We start from the raw sequence: 26,573 nt of genomic DNA, 5'->3' as shown, positions 1-26,573 counted from the left end.
TAGAGTTTGTGGTCTTAAGACCTAAGGTAGAGGAGTACAAGCCCTGGATAATTCAATAACTAAAACCCAACTAAAATATAAATGCAACATGCAACAATCTGAGTTACGGTTCATATAAGGAAATCACTCAATTGAAATAAATTAATTAGGTTCTAATCCATGGATTTCACATGACTGGGAATGCAGATATGCATCTGTTGGTCACAGATTCTTTAAAAAAAGGTAGCGAGCCTCCCGGGTGGCGCAGTGGTTAAGGGCGCTGTACTGCAGCGCCAGCTGTGCCACCAGAGACTCTGGGTTCGCACCCAGGCTCTGTCGTAACCGGCCGCGACCGGGAGGTCCGTGGGGCGATGCACAATTGGCCTAGCGCTGTCCGGGTTAGGGAGGGTTTGTCTGGTAGGGATATCCTTGTCTCATCGCGCACCAGCGACTCCTGTGGCGGGCGCAGTGCGCGCTAACCAAGGTTGCCAGGTGCACAGTGTTTCCTCCGACACATTGGTGCGGCTGGCTTCCGGGTTGGATGCGTGCTGTGTTAAGAAGCAGTGCGGCTTGGTTGGGTTGTGTATCGGAGGACGCAACCTTTGTCTCTCCCGAGCCCGTACGGGAGTTGTAGAGATGAGACAAGATAGTAGCTACTAACAATTGGATACCACGAAATTGGGGTGAAAAAGGGGTATAATTAAAAAAACTAAAAACAAAACAAAAAGGTAGCGGTGTGACCATCATTTGCTAAAGAGTTGATCAGGCTGTTGATTGTGGTCTGTGGAACATTGTCGACCCAGAGCATCCCAAACATGCTCAATGGGGTGACATGTCTGGTGAATATGCAGGAAGAACTGGGACATTTTCAGCTTCCAGGAATTGTGTACAGATCCTTGTGACATGGAGCAGTGCATTATCATGCAGAAACACGAGTTGATGGCGGCGGATGAATGGTACGACAACGGGCCTCAGAATCTCGTCATGGTATCTCTGTACATACAAATTGCAATCGATAAAATGCAATTGTTTTGTTGTCTTCCTATACCATAACCCCACCGCCTCCATGGGGCACTCTGTTCACAACATTGACATGAGCATACCGCTCGCCCACACGACTCCATACATGCTGTCTGCCATCTGCCCGGTACAGTTGAAACCATGATTCATCCGTGAAGAGTACACTTCTCCAGCATGCCAGTGGCCATCAAAGGTGAGCATTTACCTTCTGAAAGCGGTTACGACGCCAAACTGAAGTCAGGTCAAGACCCTGGTGAGGACGAGGAGCCCGCAGATGAGCTTCCCTGGGACCGTTTTTGACCGTTTGTGCAGACATTCTTAAGTTGTACAAACCCACAGTTTCATCAGTTGTCCAGGTGGCTGGTCTTAGACGATACCACAGGTGAAGAAGCTTGATGTGGAGGTCCTGGGCTGGCGTATTTACACGTGGTCTGCGATTGTGAGGCTGGTTGGACGAACTGCCAAATTCTCTAAAATGACAGTCCTATGGTAGAGAAATTAACATTTAGTTCTCCGGCAACAACTCTGGTGGACATTCCTGCAGTCAGCATGCCAGTTGCATGTTTCCTCAAAACATGAGACATCTGTTCCTAATGAAGTGACAATGGGCTGATTGATTTGAAAATGCTTCTTAGATTTCATGCCTTAGTGTTATTATGAACACTGTTAAGATGCATGTCTATGGAGATAACCATTGCACTAAGGCCGAGGACGAGTTCAGGTCCAGGGACCGTAGGTTGAGAAACACTTCAGATCACATTGACTTCTATTGAAGTCTCAGGTGCTGCTGCAGTGCTGTGTCCCTGGGCCAAGCAAGCTACGGTCACCAGGTTCGAAAACCAGGAGCCAGCATTGTGTGTATGTGTGTGTTTGTGTGTATGTGTGCGTATGTGTGTGTGTGCTTGCGTGCGTGCGTGCGTGCGTCTGTCCGTGAGTGTGCATGGTATAGAGGCAGTGTAGTGGCAGAGGCTCAGGAATGATTTCCACATTCAATTACCTCACCTCTAATTAGGGGACCTGTGGAGGGCCCCAGCTCTGTGATACAGGCCCCATACTGTACTGTGGAGCCAGCTGATAGTGTGCACTGGCGCTATCACCTTGCAAACACACTCCTATTACATCGCAGGAGGGAGACAAACATAACCATGTAATTGACAGTCACTCAGATCATACCTGCATATTTTATTTTGTAGGTTAGTGTGTGTGTGTGTGTGTCTCTATGTGTTGTGGTTTCTCTAGCTCTTCTGATTCAGTCAGTGTTTGAGAGAAGGAAGGCTTCTCCCTCATCCATTTCTGTACATTTGTATTGTTCGTATCACAGTCAGACTACCAGAGCTTATAAAAATGTTTTTTTTAGTGAGCTTTATCCACAAGTGAATTACAACACAATCCACTCAATCAATCAATCAAATTGTATTTGTCACATGCTTCATAAACAACAGGTGTAGACTAACAGTGAAATTCATACAGGCCCTTCCCAACAATGAAGACAGAAAAAAAGCTACATAATAGAAAAACAATAAAAGAAGGAATAAATACACAATGAGTAATGATAACTTGGCTATATACACGGTACCAGTACCGAGTTGATGTGCAGGGTACGAGGTAATTGAGGTAGATATGTACAGTACAGTGCATTCAGAAAGTATTCAGAGCCCTTCCAAATTTCATCATTTTATTACGTTACAGCCTTATTCTAAACTGGATTAAATTCATTTCCTCATAAATCTACACACAATACCCCATAATGACAAAGCAAAACAGTTTTATTTTTTATGTTTGCACATTTATTAAAAATTTAAACAGAATTACTTTATTTACATAAGTATTCAGACCCTTTGCTATGAGACATGAAATTGAGTTCAGGTGCATCCTGTTTCTATTGATCATCCTTAAGATATTTCTACAACTTGATTGGAGAAACAAATTCTATAGATTTTTTCCCGGAAGGTTGTCTCATCTCCACAGAGGAACTCTAGGGGTTATGTCAAAGTGGCCATCAAGGCCCTTCTCCCCCAATACCTCAGACTGAACCAGGTTTTCCTCTTGTCTGTGTTTAGCACCATTCTGTTGATTTTTATTCCACATCAGTTAACTGATGCTAGCAGTAGAATCCGATTTAAAAAACAGATACTGTCACGTCTACTCCTGCTCCGGAATACTATCCACCGGTCCTGGGAATCATCATTGCTAACACCTGGCACTCATCATTACACACACCTGGCACTCATTGTTATGACTCACACCTGGACCTCATAACCTCCTCTTTTTAGGTCCCTTCCTTTTGTTCAATCCTCAGTTGGTATTGCACCTGCGTTCATGTTACCTCGCTTCTGTTACTCTGTCTTGTTTAATGTTTGTTGTTTTCATTAAACGTTTCACCTGCACCTGCTTCTCGACTCACGGCGTCATCGTTACAGATATAAATATAACTTATGGAACAGTGGGGACTGTGAAGAGACAGACACACGCATACACATGATAACACACGCACTCTACACACACGTACACATGTACTCTGTCTGGTGTAAAGCAGACTGAACCAGGTTTTCCTCTATGTCTGTGCTTAGCTCCATTCTGTTTCTTCTTATCCTGAATAACTCCTTAATGATTACAACAGCCATGGCTACATGGAACTCTATTCCACATCAGTTAACTGATTTTGTATTGTGTGTATATACGTATGTGCTTAGTAGGGTAGTGGCACGAGGGCACACACTTAATGTGTTGTGAAAAGTATTATGAAATGAAATATATGTAACGGCCTTAATGTTGCTGGACCCCAGGAAGAGTAGCTGCTCCCTTGGCAGCAAATAATGGGGATCCATAATAAATACAAGCAGACCAATAACATGATGCAGCCACCACTATGTTTGAAAATATGGAGACTGGTACTCAGTAATGTGTTGTATTGGATTTGCCCCAAACACAACACTTTGTATTCAGGACAAACAGTGAATTGCTTTGCCACAATTATTACTTTAGTGCCTTGTTGCAAACAGGATGCATGTTTTGGAATATCTTTATTCTGTACGGTCTTCCTTTTCACTCTGTCAATTGCGTTAGTGGAGTAGCTACAATGTTGTTGATCCATCCTCAGTTTTCTCTTATCACAGCCATTAATAAACTATGTAATTGTTTTAAAGTAACCATTGGCCCCATGGTGAAACCCCTGAGCGGTTTCCTTCCTCTCTGGCAACTGAGTTAGTAAGCACGCCTGTGTCTTTAGTTACTGGGTGTATTGATACACCATCCAAAGTGTCATTAATAACTTCACAATATTCAAAGGGATATTCACTGTCTGCTCCCCCCCCCCCCCCCCCAATCTACCAATAGGTGACCTTTGTGAGACACTGGAAAACCTCCTTGGTCTTTGTGGTTGAATCTGTTTTTGAAATTCATTGCTTGACTGAGGGACCTTACAGATCATTTTATGTGTTGGGTACAGAGATGAGGTAGTCATTCAAATCAGGTTGAACACTTATTGCACACAGAGTGAGTCCATGCAACTTATGTGACTTGTTAAGCACATTTTTATTCCTAATCTTATTTAGGCTTGCCATAACAAAGGCATTGAATAGTTATTAACTCAACACATTTCAGATTTTAATTTTGAATTCACTTGTAAAAATGTTAAACAATTCCACTTTGACATTATGAGGTACTGTGTGTAGGCCAGTGACAATGAAAAGTAAATGTAATCCATTTTAATTTCAGGCTGTAACACAACAAAATGTGGAAAAATCAAGGGGTGTGAATACTTTCTGAAGGCACTGTAGGTAGGGATAAAGTGACTAGGCAATAGGATAGATAAACAGTAGCAGCAGTGTGTGATGAGTCAAAAGAGTTAGTGCAAAAAGGGTCAATTTGTATTTTGTATTTATTTATCAGCAGCTACTCTTCCTGGGGTCCAGCAAAATTAAGGCAGTTATACAATGTTAAAATCATTACAATACATTCACCGATTTCACAACACACTGTAATACAGAGAGTCCGTGTAGATATTGGTTTAATATTTAACTACGTTTTTGGCAGTCTTATGGCTTGGGGGTAGAAGCTATTCAGGGTCCTATTGGTTCCAGACTTGGTGCATCGGTACCGCTTGCCATGCGGTAGCCGAGATAACAGTCTGACTTGGGAGGATGAAGTCTTTGAACATTTTTAGGGCCTTCCTCTGACACCGCCTGGTATAGAGGTCCAGGATGGCAGGGAGCTCGGCCCCAGTGAAGTACTCGGTCGTACGCACTACCCTCTGTAGCACCTTACAGTCAGATGCAGAGCAGTTGCCATACCAAGCGGTGATGCAGCCAGTCAAGATGCTCTCAATGGTGCTCTCATGCTGTGTGTAAGAATAAGAGAGAGTAAAGTCTGTTGACAGAAGCACATTGAGTCGGATATTTCAAGCCACATTTCAAACACCTTCGTAGGTAGTTTGAAGTCAGATACAAATCTGATTCCTGATTCCTGGCCATGCAACCTGTGTATGAATGGTCAAATCTGATTTACTTGCCCTCAAGTGTTTTTTAGACTGTTGCATGTTGACAGTTTGACAAGAACATGTGGTAGCTAACTAGCTTGTGAATTGATAAAAAACTAATTAGTGAATGTGCTAGAAAGCTAAGCAGCTACCTAGCTACTGTATATACTGTATTATACTATATACTGTACTGCTGTGGCTAGCCAGAAAGGACTCGTTTTGAAAGTTGGATCATCTTATCCTTTAAGGCTTTAAAAGTGTTCTTACACTATCACTTTGAACATTCTAAGCAACTGGGAAACATCCGTGGCAGGCGTTGTTGTCACCTTAGCTTGCTGCATAACTTCTGAGTGATAGGAAGCACAAGCACCACCACCAATCAACCTACACCACCGTGCACATGTAACAGTATAACTTTAGACCGTCCCCTCGCCCATACCCGGGCGCGAACCAGGGACCCTCTGCACACATCAACAACAGTCACCCTCGAAGCATCGTTACCCATCGCTCCACAAAAGCCTACTACTTCAAGGTCTCAGAGCAAGTGACGTCACCGATTGAAACACTATTTAGCACGCACCACCGCTAACTAAGCTAGCGTTTCACAGCTAGCAACATTAACATGTCTATACAGTTTAAAATTTGACATGACATTACATTCCATAACACTTTACACAACATATTTAGTGTGTTCCCTCAGGCCACTACTCCACGATCACATACAGTATTTACAATAAAAACATCCATGTGTACGTGTGTGTAGAGTTCGTGTCTTATCATGTGTGTGTGTGTCTGTGCCTTTGTGTGTCTCTTCACAGTCCCCGTTGTTCCATAAGGTGTATTTTTACCTGTTTTTTAAAATCTGATTCTACTGCTTGGAATAGATGTGGAATAGATGTCCATGTAGTCATGGCTCTATGTCATGGCTCTACACAACTGAAAGTAGTCCAGGTGCGACAAAACTAGAAGAACACACCCACACGCACACACACACACACACACACACACACACACACACACACACCACAAACAATACGTTTGTGGTGCAAAACCAATATTCTCTTTACACCTCATGTATCCTCAGTCAGACTCCAAGCATAAATTCTAATGTAAATATGCAAAGTTTCAAATGACTTGAAAAAATGTCATACAGTATTTCAAAGGTGAAAATGTCCTGAACTAATTCCTTCAGGCAGTTAGGTAGCCGCAATTCCTTCACTGCCCCTGATTAAAGCAAAAACAGGAATATACAAATATCAAAGAATTTGCGTTGCTCGGAGCAGCAATGAATCATTGGGATTTAAATGAGTACAATTGTGTGGAGGGGAGGAAAAGTAATCAAATATGAACTTCCCAAAGGCATCAGGAGTAAATGAAAAAAAATCAGCATTGTACTGGCAGATAAAAAAAAGTGTGTTATGTTCTGACTACCTTCAGTGGCTTGCTTTTGCTTTTGTGAATATTTAGCCCTGCAGTGCAACCTTAGGCTTTTGGATCAGTTCCCGTTTTGCTCACTGTGGAATAACCACTTTGTTGTGTAGAATATGCTTTTATTCAGAATGTTAAAGCAGAGTGGAGTAGAACCCATTGATTGTATCAACCTATTTCTCTCTTGATAAAAATGTTTTCTATTATTCTAGTCTAATCTCTGCCTGAGAAGAGGAAAGACCTCTGTGAAGGCAGATTGTATTGATCATTGATGTGGACATCTTATTTTGGGAATGCTTGAACTGTCTGTCATCTCTCTCTCTCTCTCTCTCTCTCTCTCTCTCTCTCTCTCTCTCTCTCTCTCTCTCTCTCTCTCTCTCTCTCTCACACACACACACACACACACACACACACACACACACACACACACACACACACACACACACACACACACACACACACACACACACACACACACACACACTCTCTCTCAATTCAATTTAAGGGGCTTTAATGGCATGGAAAACATATGTTTACATTGTCAAAATATGTGAAATAGATAATAAACAAAAGTGTAATAAAGAATTAAAAAACAGTGAACATTACACTCACAAAAGTTCCAAAAGAATAAAGACATTTCAAACGTCATATTATGTGCAAATAGTTAAAGCACAAGAGGAAAATCAATAAACATAAATATGGGTTGATTTTACAATGGTGTTTGTTCTTCACTGGTTGCCCTTTTCTTGTGGCAACAAGTCACAAATCTTGCTGCTGTGATGACACACTGGGGTATTTCTCCCAATAGATATGGGAGTTAATCAAAATTGGATTTGTTTTCAAATTCTTTGTGGATCTGTGTAATCTGAGGGAAATATGTGTCTCTAATATGGTCATACATTTGTCAGGAGGTTTGGAAGTGCAGCTCAGTTTCCACCTCATTTTGTGGGCAGTGTGCACACAGCCTGTCTTCTCTTGAGAGCCAGGTCTGCTGACGGCGGCTTTTTTCAATTGTAAGGATATGCTCACTGAGTCTGTACATGTCAAAGCTTTCCTTAAGTTTGGGTCAGTCACAGTGGTCAGGTATTCTGCCACTGCGTACTCTTTGTTTAGGGCCAAATATCATTCTCATTTGCTGTTTTTTTGTTAATTCTTTCCTATTTGTCAAGTAATTATCTTTTTGTTTTCTCATGATTTGGTTAGGTCTAAAGGGATCGGGAGACAGGCGCAGGAATGCGTCATCTTTTTTTAAATGTTAAATTTCACCCAAATTACAGCGTGCCATGTAAAGGCACGGGGACAAAGACCAAACAAACGCGTATGCAAAACACAGGATTGAAACCACAAAAAAAGAGCGAGGAGTACCTTGAATAAATACACCGGGCGAGACCCGTAATCATCTGCGCAACACAAGCGGCACAAAAGCCAAAACACAGCACAGGTACTCACATGACCAACGGACATTGGAACAATAATCGACAGCCCAATGGAAACCAAAGGGCACATTTATACAATTAGTGTGCGCAATGACACAGTTCCGGAGGGATCCGTGACAATATAGTGTTTTACGTTGTACACTAAGGATATTTATGCAGAATCCTCCATGCAGAGTCTCAATTGGGTGTTTGTACCGTTTTGTGAATTATTGGTTGGTGAGCAGACCCCAGACCTCGCAATGGGTCCTATAACTGATTCAAGTATTTTTCACCAGATCCTAATTGGTATGTTGAATTTTCTCTCTATTTTTCTCTCTCTCTATTTTGTTCTCTCTCTTCCCCTTTTCGGAAGTTGGTGTGGAAGGGGGCCAGACGCTTTGTGAATTAGAGGAGAACGTGGCGCTGTCTTATGAAGACTCTATGGATGAGAACCTCTCTGATGATGCCGGCCGCAAAAGTGTGAAAGATGCAGATGACTCCAGCAGCAAAGGTGATGCTTCTACTTTTTATATGCTAGCCATAGTATATATGTTGGTTTCTTTATATACTGTAACACTTGATAACCGTTGAGATCCCCCACCTCTTTTGAAAAAGTCTAACCAATAAGGAAAATAAATTGTCGTCAAAGTTTTTTGTTTTATTATCCTGCTAAATGTCTAGAAAAATGCACAGAAGTTTTATACTGACTAGATCTAACTGATGGGACTGGCAGTTAGTTGGCTTTAGTACCCAAAGAAGGAACAACAAACAACCTGAAACACAATCATCTTCCATTCCCCTCTTCAACATCTCTAGTAACACCCACCTAGAGTGAATCTGTCACTCCTTCCCTCTCTTTCTCTCCACTCCACCCCCATCATTCTCTGTTGCTGGAGGATCATTCGTTGCCTTTTCATTCTAGAATACAATTCCAACAAGAAGTGCGACATTGAGTGAGAAAAACCTCTTCTTTATTAACAAATGTATTGGTCATAGAAGGTCAATAACAACATGATCGCTGCAGGGTTTCAACATCCCGGGCTACAGTATACTATCACTAGCTCTCTGAACTGAACTGAAATGACACACATTTCTCCTGGCCACACCTTACGATCACACAAGGCTAATTTGCGCACTGCTCCAGAGTCATTGAGGGGAGGATATTATATCTGTCGTCTCCCGTACTGGAATTCAACAACCCCAGGCCTTTTTTAAATTCACTTTCTGTTTAAGTGGTACATATGTTATTTTAAAATGATGAATCTTCCCTTGAAATGTATTTCAATATTTCCTGCGTTCAAGAAAGTTTGGAGACAGCAAACTTTATAAACTACCTGCAAGGAGGAAATCTTCAGAAGGGAAATGTTTCTAATTGGTGTTTCAGTTAATTAGTATCCTTTTGTTCTTTCTGTTAAGGAACGAAAGGGACAATGTTTCAGTGCATTTATTTCTACAAATGAAATGTAAAATGTTTTGGCCACCTGCTTTTTTGTAATTGTGTGTGCTCGTCAAAACTATATTTGTCTACAGGTGAAGACATGTTTTTGATATATTTTAAATAATTTACATGTACGCTAAATGACCAAAAGTCGAACCCGTCGAACATCTCATTCCAAAATCATCTGCATTAATATGGAGTTGGTCCCCCCTTTCCTGCTATACCAAACTCCACTCTGCTGGGAATGCTTTCCACTAGATGTTGGAACATTACTGCAGGGACTTGTGTTGGGCGATTAGGCCTGGCTCGCAGTTGGCGTGTCAATTCATCCCAAAGGTGTTTGATGGGGTTGAGGTCAGGTCTCTTTGCAGGTCAATCGAGTTCTTCCACATGATCTCGACAAACCGTTTCTGTATGGACCTCGCTTTGTGCATAGGGAATTGTCATGCTTAAACAGGAAAGGGCCTCACCCAAACTGTTCCCACAAAGTTGGAAGCATATAATCATCTACAGCATTGTATGCTGTAGCCTTAAGATTTCCCCTCACTGAAACTAAGGGGCATAGCCCGAACCATGAAAAACAGCCCCAGACCATTATTCCTCCTCCACCAAACTTTACAGTTGGTACTATGCATTGGGGCAGGTTGCATTCTCCTGACAACCGCCAAACCTAGATTTGTCCGTCGGACTGCCAGGTGGTGAAGCGTGATTCATCACTCCAGAGAACACGTTTCCACTACTCCAGAGTCCAATGTCGGCGAGCTTTACACCACTCCAGCCGACGCTTGGCATTGTGCGTGGTGATCTTAGGCTTGTGTGCGTGCGGCTGCTCGGCTATAAAAACCAATTTCATGAAGCTCCCAACAAACAGTGCTGACATTGCTTCCAGAGGCAGTTTGGAAAGCGGTAGTGAGTTTTGCAACCCGAGGACAGACGATTTTATGCACTACGTGCTCTAGCACTCAGTGGTCCCGTTCTGTGAGCTTGTGTGGCCTACCACTTTGTGGCAGCCATTATTGCTCGTAGACATTTCCACTTCACAATAACAGCACTTACAATTGACCGGGGCAGCTGGAGCAGGGCAGAAATGTGACGAACTGACTTGTTGGAAAGGTGGCCTCCTATGACGGTGCCACGTTGAAAGTCACTGAGCTCTTCAGTAAGGCAATGCTACTGCCAATGTTTGTCTATGGAGATTGTGTGGCTGTGTGCTCGCTTTCATACACCTGGCAGCATAGGGTGTGGCTGAAATAGCATACTTATGAATATACACCCTCATTGCCACAGTCCGGTTTTGCAGCTTCACTCCTCAGATGGTTCTATAATCGAACCTTGGCATTTGAATTGACAACGAATGAGCTCGTTAAGAAGCTAAGATTTAAAGTGGTCTTTGTTTAAAATAGAAACAGATGTTGCCCCTCTCTAGTCAGCAGGAAGCAGATTGTGCAGTCAACCTTTCTATCTGTTCTTGATTATGGTGATACTATTTATGAAAAGTGCAGCCGCCACTACTCTTATACCCCTGGATGCTGTTTGTCATAGCACCATCTGTAATCTTCCTCATGTCCTTCATTCAACTGATGTTGAACTTTTCCTGTTAGTTTCGCAGAACATCACTGTTACATTACTGCATTGTAATAAACACACATCAGACATTTACTCCAGTTTATGTTGCTCAAGGAGCACAGCTTAATGTCACTGTCCTGAGGCTGCATACTTGTGAAGTCTATATCACATTCTCTCTCTCTTTTGCTGCATTCATTCCCAGTATGAACGGCGTCAGTTAGATAGCATAGACTCAGCTAATGCTTTAGTTTGCAGTCATATTTCAACAGTTTTTAAAAATCAATTTGCGTAATAACCATTTCATTTCTAAATGAATGTCAGGTTGACTGTAGAATAACCAAGTCGATGTTACCATTAGATGGCCCCTTTGCTGCCGAGTGAGGCTGACCTCTGAATTATCCTTCCTCAGGTGAAGAAGAGTGTGGACAATCAAAATCACAGGTTGATGATCGACACAGTGGGAAGTCGGGAGTAAGGCCACAGAACAAGGAAGAGTGGGACGGACCAAGTAAGACAACACACACTACACCATTCCCGATTATTTAACCAACTCATAAATCCACCACAACTTCATAAAAATTTGCTGGAGGTGTGGTGGACTTATGAGTTTGTTAATTAACCGGAACAAACACAAATCATACACGTAAAGGATCTGGCATATCTGGTTCATATCTTTTCATGGTTTTGTATCCATTGTCTAGTGTGATATTACTAGCACAGACAGACATTCAGTCTTTGTCCCAGATTACTACAGTCAGTGTGGTATCGTCTCTCTCTCTCTGCTCTCCTTCAGGGCAGAACATGATTAAAAGGAGATAAAGAATCATGTCCATGTCAGTAATGAGCTACACTGCCTTTTATCTGATCGTTTAGAAAGATGTATTTTTCTTCAAGATTTTGCTGCTCTTTGGTGAGGTTGCTTAGGGAAGGGTTTTCCAAACCTCTCCTGTGGGACCCCCAGTCGTTCCAAGTATTTTAACTATTCCACAGCTAGCAGACCTGATTCAAATGGTCAACTAATCATGAAACACTTGACTAGGTGAATCAGGTGAGTTAGTTCTGGGCTATAACAAAATTGTTAAAACTCTTATTGTCCCCAAGGAGAGGTTTGAAAATCACTGGCTTAGGGAATAATTACAGTATATGGAAGGGTGGTTATACACACTTTCCTCTGATGGGATACAACATATTTTATATATGAATCTTGAAATTTAAACAAATAGGATTTTTTTTTATGGAAATGTTTTACTTTTATGTCAATTGTGGTGTCCTGTCAACGTTACATCTTCCTAACAGTGAAATATAAATGTGTTATATAATCACAAACCTATTCTATAATCAATCTATAATAATAAGCCTGTAGGCATACAGTTTCAATTGACAATCAACATTCATTATCACCGCCAACCACTCTGACTTGGATATAACTTTTTCCAACGGCCAAGAAATGTACATTTGATCCTGTCCAATAATAAGTCCAATAATACGTTTCGGAGGAGAGTAGAGCGAGAGAGAGATGAATAACGAGAGAGAGAGAGAGAGAGAGAGAGAGAGAGAGAGAGAGAGAGAGAGAGAGAGAGAGAGAGAGAGAGAGAGAGAGAGAGAGAGAGAGAGAGAGAGAGAGAGAGAGAGAGAGAGAGAGAGAGAGAGAGAGAGAGAGAGAGACAAAGTGAGACGGAGGAGCGACACGGATACAGCAGCAAGTTACGAGGGCCTGGGAGGATCGGACTAGGGATGGGGATGGAAAATGGATTTTTAATGGCAGTGTTGGATTAGAGAAATCCCTGGAACAATGTTAAATCATTACAGCTCCAGACGACATCAAAGTCCCCATGATTGAGTCCCTAAAGCCTTTTCACAGGGGGACTGGCGGAGAGCAAAGCGGGTGTAAACCAGTGGCGAGACCAGGCCGGCCACATTGGGCTAGAGTGGATTGGAAATGTAAGAGCAGGGAGATACATCGGGAGACAGTCTCTTCACTTCTGATATATTACAGTATGTGATGTGGTGAAGCCAGGGATGTATGTAAATACTATATATATATATATATATATATATATATATATATATATATATATATAGTATATGTATATAGTCCTACAACTGAAAGGTGTTATTGAAAGGAGATAGTTATGTGAAGTGATGGAGTCAGGGATACAGGATACATCTACTGTATAGTATACGTGTACATCTGAAAGGTATTTTTGAAAGTGCCATATTGGAAATGAACTCAGTTAAATAGCAATAGTTAAATCAACTCCAAATGTAACACTATTTGGGGTTTATATGGTCCCACCCACGGGTTGTGTTAAAACTACTCTTGTCATCGTGTTGATATTTTTGGAGTTAAAGCAACAATAAATTAAGTGCATATCCAACCATCAGAGAGTTACTTAAATTTAACTCCAATTGCCATTTTACTATTGTCAGTGTTGTTTTTAATCAACTCCCTTGCCATTTTACACTTTTATGTGTTGTTTTGAATTAACAATCAACTTCCTTTGAGTTCTAAGTGTGTGAAGCCTTATTTGAAAATGTCTTAATGTGTCACATTATGTTGGTTTGCAATGTGACATCCAATGTCTGTTGGAAGCCAACTTGCAGGAAGATATCCAGCACTGTTACATCACTCACAACTTGTGTTTAGAATGCTTGTCAGAGTAGGGAAGAAATCCCAGTCCATGAAGACGACCTACACTACGTAAACTGGAATAACTATCTCACTAACGGTTGCTTTAAATCCAACCACTTACATTTTTGCGAAACTAACCCAATCTGTATGTTTCTTATCTTATCTTATTTTAACAATCAAATGCAAACAATCAAAACACAGATTAAAAATCATTTTCAAAATCTATCTGTAACAGGACATGCTTGGAAATATGACAATGAAGCCCCTCCCAAATCTATGGATCACTCCATAAATGTAACTTCCTGGCTCTGGTTACTCTTAATGGAGTTAAAAGTACTCCGTCTCAATCAACTCCAGATATCAACACTAACTCCAGGAATTGCATCACTCTCTTCAATTTAACCCACATTTTTTTAAAGGCTGTGATTTCAACTATCCTTGATTTACTGTGTAAGAACAGGAAGATTGACTTTTGACATGCAGAATGTGAATAGGCTTCTGTATACATCTGAAAGGTGTGGAAAGTGTCATTCGTATAACATAAGCCAATCGAGTATTATATATCTCGCTATACTTCCAATTCCTCCTTGGTGAATATTATCAACACACTTGTCCACCTGACCCTCACTTTGTCTCGTTTATAAAGGCAGTGTCTAAATGATGGATCTCTCACTATGTGGATGAACGAGGGAGGGAGGAGGAGGAGGGACCTGGTTGTCAGCCGAATTAACTAAGATACCAAATAATGCTGTTAATAATAATATTCATATCGATAATGATAAAGGCCTCTAATCTTCACAGAAACAAAACGCCATGTTCCTCCCTGATTGTTGGAGTGTTGCGGTATTCAATTAGGAGGTTTTCTCCAGCATATTAATCATCTCCTCAACAAACAACTCTGCAGTAATTAAAGCCCCAGCCTGGATAAAGACTTGTTGCTGGATCATCAGTCTGTTTATCAACGCTCACACAGCCGTTGTTAAGTACATTTCGTGTCTTGAGGGGAATTTCAATTATCGCAGCCTATATTTTTTGTGAGTTTAGTTTATTTGGATCAAACAAACAAATACATGATAAAGTACAGAACACTAACAGAAAAGAACAACATAAGATATTACATTAAATTAAAAATAAGAGTTATATAGACACCAAGAGGTAACAAAAATACTATTTACACAGTATTCATATATACATATTCATATAAACAGTACAGTTAAATTCGAGATGCTCAGTGATACAAGATGTTATTTCATTTTTTTTTTAAAGCTAAACTTGCTTTTTGCGAGAGTTACCTCTGGTGGCAGAGCATTCCACGGTGACATGGCTCTATACTTATAACTGAGCGACGCATTAAATCTGTTTTTGGTTTGGGTACCGTGAAGAGACCCATAGTGGCGTGTCTGGTGGGGTATGTCTGTTTTAAGAGTATGCAAATAGATTATACAAGTGGTTAGGCATTTTCAACACACAAATGTTTCTTAAAAAGATTAGAAGTAGTCCATGATTGAGGGAGAGGACAACTGCTTAAGTTTGGATGTTTGAATTCAAGTCTGTCAATGGAATGGAAAGTGCCTTAAGTGTTTGTAAATGGGGGGAGAGTGGCAGATCTAAAGGAAGAATAGAACTAGAAAGGCTTGACCCGAGCAGCGATGCTCCCTACCCCACAGGGGTTTGACAGAAAGGCTAGAGTGAAATGTAAGCTTTCTGATAATGGTAAAATAAAATGGGAAGTGTGTGGAAGGAAAAGAAAGCCTGTTGGGCCAGAGGAAACATACACAGGTTACTGAGGAAGTATGGAAGTCAATCAAGGAATAAATTGTATCATTAATATTGTTATTTATTTATTTGAGCTCATTTATAGGCCTGTTTTTATTTATTTTTATCAACTCCATCTCACATTCTCCCGATTATATACAGAATTATTTAATATGAAGATGCATATTTTAATTATTGCATTAGTGTTTTGTGGAATTGGCTATTTAGATGGTTCTAGACCGGTTGTGGGATTGGGATTTCAGTCTACAGAACACAACCTTTTATTTAATGTTGGGGTGATTATATCAGTGCTATACTGTATATCTGAGTCTTGAGCTTGTGGTTGGTCAGCCCTGAACCATCAGCAGGGGCTGTACACGGTCTCACAGTACGACTGTGAGAGGACTTAACACATCCATCACTGTGCTGCAGCACATCATAAAATCACTCCACACCCTACAACCTCTTTATTCTCCAACAGCTTGAAACCCCCAACGCACTCAAACAGACTACTGCACCACAGCAGCAAGATCATTCCCTTCTCCGTGAAATCTAGACAGAGAGAGAGAGGGAGAGAGAGAGAGAGAGAGAGGGAGAGAGAGAAGTAAAAAACCTGTGACAATGTGCCTGAGAAATGTGTTTTTTTCCTCTCACTTCCTCTCCTAAGCCAAAGATGGGCTTTCTCCAAATCCTTGTGCCCTATCAGACAAATTAAAGTAAATCAAGCATGAAATGAAGCAGTAGAGCCTGGAGATAAGGTCCCTTTAAGTCCCTCACAGATTACGCTGTAGAGAGAGAGCAAGAGAGGGAGTGAGGGGAGTGTGAGAGAGCGAGAGGGAGCGAGGTGCATCAGGTCCCCAGCAGTGGAGGAGGCCAGCCTCTCATCTCAGCACAATAGGAGCCTGTGTATTGGATTACTGATGTGGGGGAGCGGTGCAGTAAGACGAGAGGGAGACAGAAAAATGAAAACAGAGTTTAAAATGTTCTTTAAATCTCCCGAGCCCCCAATGTTCCCCCCAAAACCAAACTTAAATTAATTGTATTTCTTTTTTAACAGAGAAAGTCATCAGAGAGAGAGAAATTTGACTTGAGAGTGAGAGTGAGAGAGAGAGAGGGAGAGAAAGAGAGAGACAGAGAGAGAGAGGGGGAAATGTGCGTTGCGTGACAGACTTGAAGATATTTTTAATGGATATTGGAGTATTGGATTTATGTATTCCGTGATGTTTTTACGGGTATGCTCAGTGCTCATTGAATTTAACAAGACCAGTGGGCCGCTCAACCAGGAACTCCCTGCCTCTCTGTAATCCAAGTTCTTAGTCACGAAGAAAAAAACTCCTCCTGATCACACTGAGCCAGAGACTTAGGTTCGTCAGCCTTTCTATTTGGTTGATCTCCTAGAGCATTTTCAAAAAATACTCCTGAAACTGGGTGATTTGTATTTTATTTTGTATGAACTTTTATTTGATCAGAGGAACCCAATTGCGACCAATGTCTCATTTACAAGGGTGCTCCGAAAAAGTCCATCAATACAACACAAAGATATAAAAACTACAAGACAGCTAAAAATACATTACATCCGGTTATTACAACAAGTTATAATAATCAATTGAAACAAATGCACAATTCAGTGAACTCATTTAAAAGCAGTTTTAAACTAACTAGAGTTTTAAACTACCCTATCGGCACCAGGGAATCCAGGTGTCATTTGTTTTGTAAGGTATTCCATAACTGTGGTGCGTTAAATCTTAAGATGGATTCACTAAACTTTGAGGAGACAAGTGGGACCTTAAGAGTTAATCCACCCTGCGAACGGGTTTGGTATCAAAATGTTGTTATATTTCAACAGAGAAATTAGGTATGTTAGAAGCTTGTGGAGCCAAGCTTTGTAAACAAGAAGGGAGTAATGAAGTGGGTATGCAGGATTTTTGTGAGGTCCAGCTGACCTTCTTATACAGGATGCAGTGATGAGTATTAAAACTGTCACCTGTAATAAAGCCAAGGGCGCTATGGTAGACAGCATCCAAAGGTTTAACTATCACCATAGTCAAGAACTGGCAGAAACATGTACAGTACAATCTGCTTCCTGCTGTTCATGGAGAGGCAAGACCTATTTCCAAAAATGAAACTTTAATTAATATGTAACTTTTTGGTTATAGAGTTATAGATCTGTCATTCTCATTAGAAGCAAGGGTAAAACGGTAGAGCCGTTCTATGTGCACTATTTCTATACTTCACATTCTTAATTTTTGTTTTTGTTTTTACATCAGTTTAAAAACAGCTGAAACTACTATATTTTTGGATATGGAGCTGTTTAGATGGTACAATCATTCTCTCCACTAATACTTGCTTGTTTCGTCACAAACTGAAATTAGGCGAATTATAATTTTTCTACATAGTGCACCTTTAAATCTTTGCTTTTTAACTAGCTCATCAGTATGTTTTTTAGGTGTTAGATCTTAATCAATCTAAACGTCCAGATCTTTATTGGCGGGAACCCGCTCGATTTGAGAAACAATCAATGAGTGAATATGTAGCCCATCAGACATATTTTTTGTTTGGCCTGCATTAAGTACAAGTTTTAAATCAACATTGCCTTCATGTAATGTAACAAAATCAGCATGGTCAACAGTCAGTGCAATGGCATACATAACCATATCATCTGCATACTGATTAATATGAAGGGATTTAATACATAGACCAATATTATTTCTATGAATAGTAAAGAGAAGAGGACCAAAATCTACCCCTGCGGTGCACCTTTCCTAATATCAAGGAAACTAGACTTGACACCATCAGAAAGCACGCATTGTGTCCTGTTTGTCAAATACAGTGTAGGTCTTAAACCATTTGCAAACCATGGTAAACCATTTGGGGCGGCAGGTTAGCCTAGTGGTTAGAGCTTTGGACTAGTAGTAACCGAAAGTTAAAGTTCATATCCCCGAGCTGACAAGGTACAAATCTGTCATTCTGCCCCTGAACAGGCAGTTAACCCACTGTTCCTAGGCTGTCATTGAAAATAAGAATCTGTTCTTAACTGACTTGCCTAGTTAAATAAAGGTGAAATAAAAAAACATTTGCAAGACTCCTTATCCAGGCCCATTTCAGACAGCATTTGAATGAGTAGGGAATGGTCAATGGTGTCGAATGCCTTAGAAAGATCTAGAAATAAGGCAGCACAATGTTTTTTATGATCTAGGCAATGTAACACCATCAAAAACAAGCATAGTGTCTGAAACCGTGCATGTTTAGAATAGAGTGAGCAGTTTAGAAAGTTCTTAGCTGGGATTTGGTCAGAGATTCTAATAGCTTGGCTATGCAAGATAACTTGGAGATTGGGCAGTAATTATCTAAGTCAGAAGGATCTCCATGCTTATGTAGGGGGAGGACATGTGGCACCTTCCAAATCTAAGGGATAAACCCAGTATCAATTGTTTAGTTAAAAATATAGGTTAAGTGGGGCTGAAAGCTGGAGTAGATCATGTGAATCAGCTCCTGTGGATTTTTTTTTACATTGATCATTAGCAAGGTTAGCAAAATATACAACCATTTTCTACATTGTAGAATAATAGTGAAGACATCATAACTATGAAATAACACATATGGAATAATGTAGTAACCAAAAAAGTGTTGAACAAATCAAAATATATTCTATATGTGAGATTCTTCAAAGTAGCCACCCTTTGCCTTGATGACAGCTTTGCACACTCTTGGCATTCTCCCAACCAGCTTCATGAGGTAGTCACTTGGAATGCACTTCAATTAACAGGTGTGCCTTGTTAAAAATTCATTTGTGGAATTTCTTTCCTTCTAATGCGTTTGAGCCAATCAGTTGTGTTGTGACAAGGTAGGGGTGGTATACAGAAGATAGCCCTATTTAGTAAAAAAATAAGTCCATATTAACAGCTCAGATAATCAAAGAGAAGCGGCAGTCCATTACTGACATGAAGGTCAGTCAATCAAAAGTGCAGTCGCAAAAACCATCGAGTGCTATGATGAAACTGCCTCTCATGAGGACTGCCACAGGAAAGGATGACCCAGAGTTGCCTCTGCTGCAGAGGGTAAGTTCATTAGAGTTACCAGCCTCAGAAATTGCAGCCCAAATAAATGCTTCACAGAGTTCAAGTAACAGACACATCTCAACATCAACTGTTCAGAGGAGACCACGTGAATCAGGCCTTCATGGTTGAATTGCTGCAAAGGAACTACTACTAAAGGACACCAATAATAAGAAGAGACTTACTTGTGTCAAGAAAGCAATAAGCATTAGACCGGTGCAAATCTTTCCTTTGGTCTGATGAATCCAAATTTTAGATTTTTGCTCACAACCGCTCTGTCTTTGTGAGAAGCAGAGTAGGTGAACAGATGATCTTCGCATGTGTGGTTTCCACCGTGAGCATGGAGGAGAAGGTGTGATGGTTAGGGCTCCCGAGTGGCACAGTGGCCTAACGCACTGCATCTTAGTGCTAGAGGCGTCACTACAGATCCTGGTTAGATCCCAGGCTGTATCACAACCGGCCATGATCGGGAAACCCATAGGGCGGCGCACAATTTGCCCAGTGTTGTCTGGGGTAGGGTTTGGCTGGGGTAGGCCGTCATTGTAAATAAGCATTTGTTCTTAACTGACTTGCCTAGTTAAATAAAAAAAATATAAATGGTGTGCTGGTGACACTGTTGTTGATTTATTTAGAATTCAAGGCACACTTAACCAGCATGGTTACCACAGCATTGTGCAGTGATACCCCATTCCATCTGGTTTGCTCTTAGTGGGACTATAATTTGTTTTTCAACAGGACAATGACCCAACACACCTCCAGGCTGTGTAAGTGCTAGTGATGGAGTGCTGCATCAGATTACCTGGCCTCCACAATCACCTGATCTCAACCCAACTGAGATGGTTTGGGACGAGTTAGAGTGAAGGAAAAACAGCCAACAAGTGCTCAGCATATGTGACTGATCGGCTCAAATGTAGCAACATTTGAAATTGTGTTTTTTACATTGGATAAAAGTAGAAACTCAGAGCTACAAAATGTTATACCATACAGTACAGTTTAGGAACAATAGGAAAGTAATTTTGCTTTGAAAGTTGATTAATTTGTAAACTCACTTGTGAGAAAATGGCCTTTGATTGTTTTGGTAGTACTATTGGAGAGCCCTTTGTCGACACCCATTCAGCATCATTCACACCCTTTTATGCTTTAGCCCCAACCATCTCTTTAAGGGTTGATCGGAATGTACTAACAGCAGTGAAGTACCAAAGCTAACTTGCTAGCTACCTCCAGACATCTAAGTGAGAGAGAACAGTTCACTGAGCATTATTCGCCCTAGCAGAGCTGGTTAGGCTGTTATGTTATCCAGAGTGTTGGTGACTGCAACTGTGCTGTCAGATTGTCAGTTCGTAAATTCAGAGCGTTTCGCATTCAGAGCGCACACCAGACCCTCTGGCCGATGTTTACTGATGTTTACTGACACCGGCCATATTCAGTGGGTATAGAGCTTTCGCAAATTCATCAGTTATTCTGCGCCCTCGAGCACACTCAGACGAGAGTGCTCTAAAATCAGAGTAGATGGCCAGACTGAATTTACGAACGCACGCGAAATGGTTACTTGCATAGTGGAGTCTTTTGTTAAGACATGTAGCTAGCTAGCTATGTACGTAAACAATTAACCATAATCACAACTCATGATGTTACTACCCTTTATGAATCTGCAGGTAGCTAACCAACCAGGTTCAATGTTAGCTAGCTAACATTAGGCTATAGTTAGCGAAGCAAATGGCTCTGAGATACGAATAATAAGGTTATACACGTAACGTTATCTAGTGAGCCAGCCAGTTAATGTTAGCTAGCTAGCTAGGTAAGTAAACAATGAACCATAATCACAACTCATGACTTTACTTTCCGGCATGAATCTGCAGGTAGCTAACCAACCAGGTTCAATGTTAGCTAGCTAACATTAGGCAATAGCTAGCCAAGCAAATGGCTCTTTCTGTCCTAATTAGAAAGGTGTAATATCTGAAAATGTAGCTAGCTTGACTCTCTTACCCACATTCATGGTTGGACGCGTCTCCAGTCGGATGCCATGGTTGCCCTTAGTTTGAGATGAAATCTGGAGACAGTTGTTTTGTCCATCTCCTTAACTATCATAGTAAACTTCCACTGTTATCAAAACCCAGTCCTCCAGAAAGTTGAGAGCAATACTTATGCAGTTTTAATACACAATACATTTTTTTAAAAGCAGTGTTAGACAGGATTACCTAGAAATACTGACCAGCTCAAATTGACAGAAGCGTGCTATATGGCAGACCAATCCAAACTCATCTCTCGGCATATCCAGCCCACACATTATCTCAGCCAATCATGGCTAGTGGGAAGGTTGCTGACTTTTTCTTTGGCTACACCAACTAAGCTCAGAATTGAACACTTTTATTCATATTTTACAGATGGCATACACATTTGTTATTAAGGCACATGAAAGTTCACATGTTCTAAAAGGCATTTCTACCCAAAAATGCATTTTGATTAAAAAAAAGTTTACTTTCAAACGGCTCTCCTGAGAGGTACTGACCCGCGACATACGCCTAGTTTCCTGAAACGGCTCACATATGTGGGCACTCCTTCAAGGCTTTTGGAAAAGCATTCCAGGTGTGGTTGGTTGAGAGAATGCCAAGAGTGTGCAAAAGCTGTCACCAAGGCAAAGAGTGGTGACATTGAGAATCTAAAATATTTGGATTTGTTTCAAAACTTTTTTGGTTACCACATGATTCCATATGTGTTAGTTTTGATTTCTTCACAATTTTTCGACAATGTAGAAAATAATAAAAATAAAGAAAACCCTTGAATGAGTAGATGTGTCCAAACTTTTGACTGGTACTGTACATCAAATGGTTGAAATGAAAATAAAGTACACTGTATTCGAAAAGTATTCAGACCCCTTGACTTTTTCCACATTGTTACGTTACAGCCTCATTCTAATTTTTCTTTTCTTTTCCTCATCAATCTACACACAATACCCCGTAATGACAAAGCACAAACAGGTTTATAGAAACAGTTGCAAATGTATGAAAAAAAATGAAATATCACATTTAAATAATTATTCAGACCCTTCACTGAGTACTTTATTGAAGCACCTTTGGCAGCGATTACAGCCTCGAATCTTCTTGGGTATGAGGCTACAAGCTTGGCACACCTGTTCTTGCAGAGCTTCTCCCATTCTTCTCTGCAGATTCTCTCAAGCTCTGTCAGGTTGGATGGAGAGTGTCGCTGCACAGCTATTTTCAGGTCTCTCCGGAGATGTTCGATCGGGTTCAAGTCTAGGCTCTGGCTGGGCCACTCAAAGACATTCAGAGACTTGTCCCAAAGCCACTCCTGCATTGTCTTGGTTGTGTGCTTAGGGCCATTGCCCAGTTGGAAGTTGAACCATGGCCCCAGTCTTGTGCGCCCTGGAGCAGAGATCTCTCTGTACGTTGCTACATTTACTTTCCCTCTATACCGACTAGTCTCCCAGTCCCTGCCGCTGAACAACATCTCCACAGCATGATACTGCCACCATCATGCTTCACCGTAGGGATGCTGCCAGGTTTCCTTCAGACGTGACGCTTGGCATTCAGGCCAAAGAGTTCAATCTTGGTTTCATCAGACCAGAGAATCTTGGTTCTCATGTTCTGAGAGTCCTTTAGGTGCCTTTTGGCAAACTTCAAGTGGGCTTTCATGTGCGTTTTACTGAGGAGTGGCTTCCGTCTGGCCACTCTACCATAAAGGCCTGATTGGTGGAGTGCTGCAGAGATGGTTGTCCTTCTGCTAGGTTCTCCCATCTTCACAAAGGAACTCTGGATCTCTGTCAGAGTGACCATCGGCCTTGACCATCGGGTCTTGGTCACCTCCCTGACCAAATTTTTTGTCCATTAAAATAACATCAAATTGATCAGAAATACAGTGTAGACATTGTTAATGTTGCAAATGACTATTGTAGCTGGATTTTTGATTTTTAATGGAATATCTACATAGGCGTACAGAGGCCCATTAACAGCATCCATCACTCCTGTGTTCCAATGGCATGTTGTGTTAGCTAATCCAAGTTTATAATTTTGAAAGCCTAATTGATCATTAGAAAACCCTTTTGCAATTATGTTAGCACAGCTGAAAACTGTTGTCCTGATTAAAGAAGCAATAAAACTGGCCTTCTTTAGACTAGTTGAGTATCTGGAGCATCAGCATTTGTGGGTTCGATTACAGGCTCAAAATGGCCAGAAACAAAGAACTTTCCTCTGAAACTTGTCAGTCTATTCTTGTTCTGAGAAATGAAGGCTATTCCATGCGAGAAATTGCAAAAAAACTGAAGATATCGTACAACGCTATGTACTACTCCCTTCACAGGACATCGCAAACTGGCTCTAACTAGAATAGAAAAAGGAGTGGGAGGCCCCGGTGCACAACTGAGCAAGAGGACAAGTACAATAGTGTCTAGTTTGAGAAACAGACACCCCACAAGTCCTCAACTGGCAGCTTCATTAAATAGTACCCGCAAAACACCAATCTCAACGTCAACAGTGAAGAGGCGACTCCGGGATGCTGGTCAGAGTTCCTCTGTCCAGTGTTTGTGTTATTTTCCCCATCTTAATATTTTATTTTTATTGTCCAGTCTGAGATATGGCTTTTTCTTTGCAACTCTGCCTAGAAGGCCAGCATCCCGGAGTCACCTCTTCACTGTTGACATTGAGACTGGTGTTAGAATAATATCTGTGTTAGATTAATATCTAAGAGAGTCTTTATAGTTGAGGCGAGTAGTTATCAGCTGAGTTAGATTTAGCTCAATACAAATATCTTTCAGCCGATCAGATACTGGCATCAACCAATCCAGAATAAGACCACCCACTGTTAATTAATCGGATTTAGCATAGTTAGACAGCAGGTCAGACAATTTGTTAATGGCACATAAGGAGGCCGAAGGAGGGTGATAAATTACCGCTAGCATCAGATGGGCATTATTACCAAGGGCCACATTTAAGACAAGACATTCAAATTACTTAGGGACAGAGGGTGTAATGGATACAGAAACATTTAGGTTGCTCTTTATGTATATGGTGACACCCCCTCCTCTGCCAACTCTGTCAGATCTAAAAACATTTATAATCAATCAGAGACAAATCAGAGTCTGGCGTAGACTTCTTTAGCCGAGGTTCAGTTATAACCATGTCCACCTTCGTTTGAGAAGCCAGAGTTACAATAAAATATTATTTTCTAAATACAATTTCTGGCATTTACTTTAATTAGTCCAATGCCGCAGGTGTGGGATTTCAGATCAGAGGGAGTTTCAAATACGTACATGCCATGTTTAGCAAGTACATTTAGAAAATATTAGAACATCTCATGTGGTAAGCTTGAATTGGAATAGATACAGTACAAGATTGCCTAGAACTGAACCATTAGGTCTATGCCTTAGAATTAGGACGTGGATTAAAACAAGAGTCAATGAGGGTTACCTGTTGCGGGCAAGGACTGATATCCCGTCATTTTTGTAGTACCTCTTCGATATTAGCAGTCAGCATCCTAGTTCCTCTCCTGTTTGGGTGCAACCTGTCCCTTTTTAAGAGCTGAGATGTTCCCAAAATAAATTGAAATTGTCAATAATATCCAACACTCTTTCGGGTCAGAGTTTAGACTTCATCAAAGAGTCCAACGAAAAAAGATGGGAGAAACTATCAACTCCAAGATCATGGTTAGGAATAGGACTAGAAAAGATAATCCGCTTGCCGGTAGCCAATAGCCCTCAGGTATTTGAAATTCCGTCTCAACTCCCAACACTCTCCTCCACTATTCACATCAAAACGGGATGGACAAAGAGGCTTAATCCACTCTATCTGTTGGCTGTCACACTGCTGGGGCTAAAGCCTAATCAAAGAGACAACTAGGTCATCAAGGATCGAAGCTAGGGAGAGTCACTTTAGTGAAGTTTATGATCTGTTAATTGACTGCAGAGGGAAGAGGGGCTCAGTGATGATGTTGATAGTGGTGGTGGTGTTCAGTATGATGAGGAAGGAAGTAATTCTGAAATACACTGAAGGGACCTTGTGATAAATGTTCTCTAGCTAAATGTTCTCTACCTGTGTTCCCGGTAGAATAACTGTAGAAAGGCTTCTACATTGAAACCAAAAGGTACTACCTAGAACCAAAAAGGGTTCTTCAAAAGGTTCTCTCATGGGGACAGCTGAAGAACCCTTTAAGGTTCTAGATAGTACCTTTTGTTCTAAGAGTGTACCGAAGACTATCATACACTAGTACTCTCTGACTGAAAATGCTACTGCAGTGGTGTGCCTCATTAAGGTAATATGGAGTAAAAAAAACAGTTTTAATTAAATAATTTTGAACTCAAGCTGAGCCATGATTGAATGTTAATACATAATCTAAATACAGATTGTGCTCTGTTTTATAGGAGAGCTGGAGATTCTCTATGACGGTACAGAGTGGCAGACACGTTCTCGCCAGGCACTTCCTGTGGGCATCACATGGGGTCCTTTCGAGGGGAAGATCGAAATGACCACAGCAGGAAGTTACATGGTAGGCTACTCAATAATGAACACCGTTTATGTTCTGGAGATGTGATATGAACGATATGATAACTATATTTGGATGGGTCCAAATATACAATGCATATTGTAAAGATCTTCCCAATGACATGAAGCATTTCCATATTTTCACAAACTACACTGAACAGAAATATAAATGCAAAATCTAAAGTGTTGGTCCCATGTTTCAGGAGCTGAAATAAAAGATCCCAGAAATGTTCCATATGCACGAAAAGCTTATTTCTCAAAAATGTTTGTTTACATCCCTGTTAGTGAGCATTCCTCCTTTGCCAAGATAATCC

At 41.0% G+C, this 26,573-nt stretch overlaps 1 protein-coding gene across 1 annotated transcript in view; it reads left to right on the top strand.

Moving 5' to 3' along the window:
- The window catches only part of LOC109906944 (zinc finger protein ZFPM2-like), a 116,822-nt gene that overhangs the window by 12,308 nt on the left and 77,941 nt on the right, over positions 1-26,573 (top strand). Inside the window, exons 2-4 of the mRNA XM_031793808.1 lie at positions 8,693-8,830; positions 11,733-11,831; positions 26,139-26,263. Of these exons, the coding sequence (XP_031649668.1) occupies positions 8,693-8,830; positions 11,733-11,831; positions 26,139-26,263 (362 nt within the window). The remainder of the gene's footprint in view (positions 1-8,692; positions 8,831-11,732; positions 11,832-26,138; positions 26,264-26,573) is intronic.

Source organism: Oncorhynchus kisutch, linkage group LG17 (genome assembly GCF_002021735.2).
Source record: "Oncorhynchus kisutch isolate 150728-3 linkage group LG17, Okis_V2, whole genome shotgun sequence".
Lineage (NCBI taxonomy): Eukaryota > Metazoa > Chordata > Actinopteri > Salmoniformes > Salmonidae > Oncorhynchus > Oncorhynchus kisutch.
This window is presented reverse-complemented; position numbering and strand designations above follow the sequence as displayed.